The following is a 3,613-nucleotide window of genomic DNA, read 5'->3' on the forward strand; positions in this document are numbered from 1 at the left end:
GTGATGTGTGTTTTGCAATGATATTATAAAAAAAAAACAAAGATTTTTGCTAACTTCGTGTAAACTTCGTAGGAGAGGATGCGTCAAGTGCAGCCGCGGCCGATCAACAATGCGTGTCCACGCGAGCTAACATGTTTTACGCGTGCTTTTTCTCTCCTCTTCTTGTCAATCAGGTCCGGACCCTAATCAAATTTAGGGGCGGGCCCAGAGCACGAAGTGCAGTGGCGGGGGGGGCCCGTCCATAGGAGGTGATCATCTGAAGCGTGGATGCATCATCGGAGCCAACATTGGTGCACCGGGGAAACCCATTGGAGCTGCGAATGCCGGATGCATTGCTCCCGGTGGCAAAGCTCCTATCATACCTGTAAAAGACGTACGGTACTCTGAATTCCGAATATATCGATAAATGTGCGATCTTTCTTTCCCATCTTTCTTAAAACTTTTTTATAATAATAACATTTGTATGTTTTGTCAACGGTCTGTAAATAATCTTATGTACTTACGTCGCCAGAGTACTCATCAAATGTAAAATATCAAATTACGTGTACGTCTCGAATGCACGCGTTGCTTCCCCCACCCTTTCATCTTTTCTCCTCTCTCCCTTCCCTTCCTCTCCCATCCCCTCCTCCCTCATTTGTCTTCGTGCTCACATTCGACTCGCATCATATTTCATACTTTTCTTTTTTTTTTTTTTTGGAGATTGCGCATCGTTCGATAGAAAAGTATATCTCAAAAAATAATTGTGGAATTTTGAAAGAAATTTTTTTAACCATTGATCATTACTTGCGATTTTTTTCCCCCCATTTAAGATATATTAATTACGAAAATATATAATTTCTTCCAATGCATTCCGCATTAATCTAGAGAGAATACTTGTTCTTCTGAACGGGAAGTTGTCTGACAGCCGATCGATGGCATTTCCTCATATAACATTTAAGAGGAATGATTTCTTTTCGTTCCTTTAATTAAATCGAAAAATAACGCTATTAAATATATAACGCTCTAATTATATATTATTTATCTATATTAATCTTCATCTAATCTAAATATATTGAAATAATAGATTTTTCGAATCGATTTTTGGAAATCAAATCGAATTTTTAAAAAATAAAATGGAATAAAACATATGAAAAAGAAAGAAAGAGAATATTTTTTTAAAAGCAGATTCTTAGGTCATTTCATAAATAATATCGTTTTAAGAAGTCCAGTTTTAATTTAAAGATAACGATACTTATTTTTTTATATATTTAATAAACGATAATAAAAGTTATCGCCAATAAATAACGAACAAATTAATCAATAATAATATAACCAACCCATTATATGCGATTCGCTTATTTCGTTCGCTGCGAAAAACATTTTGAATGTTCAATTTTTTTGAAATTGTTAGTAATTATACGACATTGAAATTATGAACATAGTTTAAGATGATATTTTAATAAATAAGAAAAAGGGGAAATTTTTTAAAAATAGATTTAAAAAATTTCTTGAAAAAGTCTTTCCAAAAGTTTAATCCTTAACGAATATATTATATTATTTCTGATGTGACATAAAATATCTTATAGATTAAATAATATTCCAATCTACGACATTAATAAACCGATAAAGATTAATATATTATCCGACTATTTATGATTATAAATTTATATTATTATTGTTATTATTATTATTTTTACATTAAAATTAGACTTCTAAAACGAAATATTAATAGGAATGACTTTATATTTATATTATATTAATATTAATAGCATTGATCTTAAATCATCTATTTACTTTAATAATGCGTTCTGTATCGATATGATGAAATGAAACAGTTTCGACTTCCTAGAACTACATTATACCTATACGGATTTATTATTGGCAATCCACCTACGTTTATCTATGATCAAACTATATGAGGAATTGAGTTCAGCATGCAATGTGCCGCATATACAATGCAACTCACAACAAACTCGCAAAAGTGATACCACGCAAAATCTCACACCATACATAAGAAATCTATTTAAGGATTATAGTTTTTATTATTTGAGCGAATCGCTCGGCTGCCAACCGATCTTCCAAAACACTGCTCCAAAAGAGCTTTTATAAATATAAAAATAAAGCTTAATTTTTATTCTAAGCTTATATATGATCTTTCTAAATTATTTGCTAAATTCAAAGGATTTTAATAATTTAAAAAACTTTATTTGTTTTTTTTGTAAAATTATTTTCATATTATTTAAATATTTTAAATGTATTAAATATTTATTTAAATTCAAATCTTTTTTTAAGAAATATTACTCATTTTTTTTTTAATATGGCACTGATTAATAATTATTGTTAATGAGTATAATTCTGAACGAATTTTAATCAATAATAATCCCCCCTTATTCGTCAATGTTAAATTAAATATATAATATGTATTATTTGCTATTATAGATGTATATATGTAGCATATGTGTTATACTAGTTATATATATATATAACTATATATAAGTAACATGAAATTAGTTACTTACTGTGAATTGATTTCAAATATTTAAAATTGTTTGTGTAACACAAAAGCTAGGCTATGGTGTGAGGGAGATACATTACGTTCGTTCTCGTTGTAAATTTTGTTATAATAGAACTTACAGTAATAACAAAAATAATGGCGAAAATAAATGATCCCTTCCCTCTTTTTCTTTTGAAAAGAAAACATATTTTCTTAATATTCAAATTCGTATTTTGGTAATTTTTCTAAAAAAAATATTTAAAAATAAATTTAAAATTACCAAAATATATATACAGAAATATTTCTGATATTTCGTGAAACTAGCAAAATTAAGAATCCCTAGAAAATATATATATATATATATATTAAGAAAGAAGGGAAAATTTATTAAATTATACATCAGTTTTTTCTGTTTCCTTTGTTTTCATTTTTTTATTTAGAATGACAACTTCGAACGACTGTCAGTACCGTGCCCAAAAAGCAATTTCTTTACTACTATATCACAACACCAGGATTTCAAGCTATATAATAAGAAATATGAAGAGGTAGGATGGAAACACGGTTGGCGAGGTAATGGCAAGTGAGTCGTAAGAAGAAGATAGAAAATAAAAAAGCTAATGGAACGAAAAAGAAAAAAAATGTATGTACGATGAACCAGCCGAGCGGCCGAAAATCGAATCAATTTCATAATAAGAGCTTTTATCAATTGCGAAAAATATATCTATGAATATATATATATTATATAAAAATATATATATGTATAAAACACGTATTTCTCTATCGTAATTGAAAAGCAGGCATATGTGTATATATGTATATATACCGCGATAATAAAAATATAAATCTAGCGTAATCGTGCTTCTGATACCGAGTACTCTAGTTTCAAGAAGAGGCATTTCACGTCCAAAGAGTCGTGATGTGTCCAAAATCAAAGTGTGGCTGTCCGGCGTTGAAGGAATCAGAACAGATGCAATATCGTTGGCCGCTCGACCCACCTGCCCAGTGACAATAATATAAATATACAGAAATATATATAGGTATATTAATGTGACAATGATGACAATAATAATAATAATAATAATAGTAATAATAATAATAGTAGTAGTAGTAGTAGTAGTAGTAGTAGTAGTAGTAGTAGTA

The 3,613-nt window shown here is 29.1% G+C and overlaps 1 protein-coding gene across 5 annotated transcripts in view; it reads right to left on the reverse strand.

The window, feature by feature from the left end:
* The window catches only part of LOC102678395 (BUB3-interacting and GLEBS motif-containing protein ZNF207), a 13,902-nt gene that overhangs the window by 3,543 nt on the left and 6,746 nt on the right, over positions 1 to 3,613 (reverse strand). The window contains exons 6-7 of one of the 5 annotated variants that reach the window (XM_006614935.2): positions 3,342 to 3,468; positions 55 to 362 (exon numbers count right to left, since the gene is read on the reverse strand). The exons of 1 other annotated variant lie outside the window; for it this stretch is intronic. In XM_006614935.2, coding sequence (XP_006614998.1) covers positions 3,371 to 3,468 — 98 coding nt within the window. In that variant the 3' untranslated portion in view covers positions 55 to 362; positions 3,342 to 3,370. Of the gene's footprint in view, positions 1 to 54; positions 363 to 2,883; positions 3,469 to 3,613 lie in introns of those variants that run through there. 3 more of the 5 variants (XM_031510093.1, XM_006614934.2, XM_006614936.2) reach the window with 3 other exon arrangements.

The sequence above is a fragment of the Apis dorsata genome, unplaced genomic scaffold (genome assembly GCF_000469605.1).
Source record: "Apis dorsata unplaced genomic scaffold, Apis dorsata 1.3 scaffold_200, whole genome shotgun sequence".
NCBI classification, from domain to species: Eukaryota; Metazoa; Arthropoda; class Insecta; order Hymenoptera; family Apidae; genus Apis; species Apis dorsata.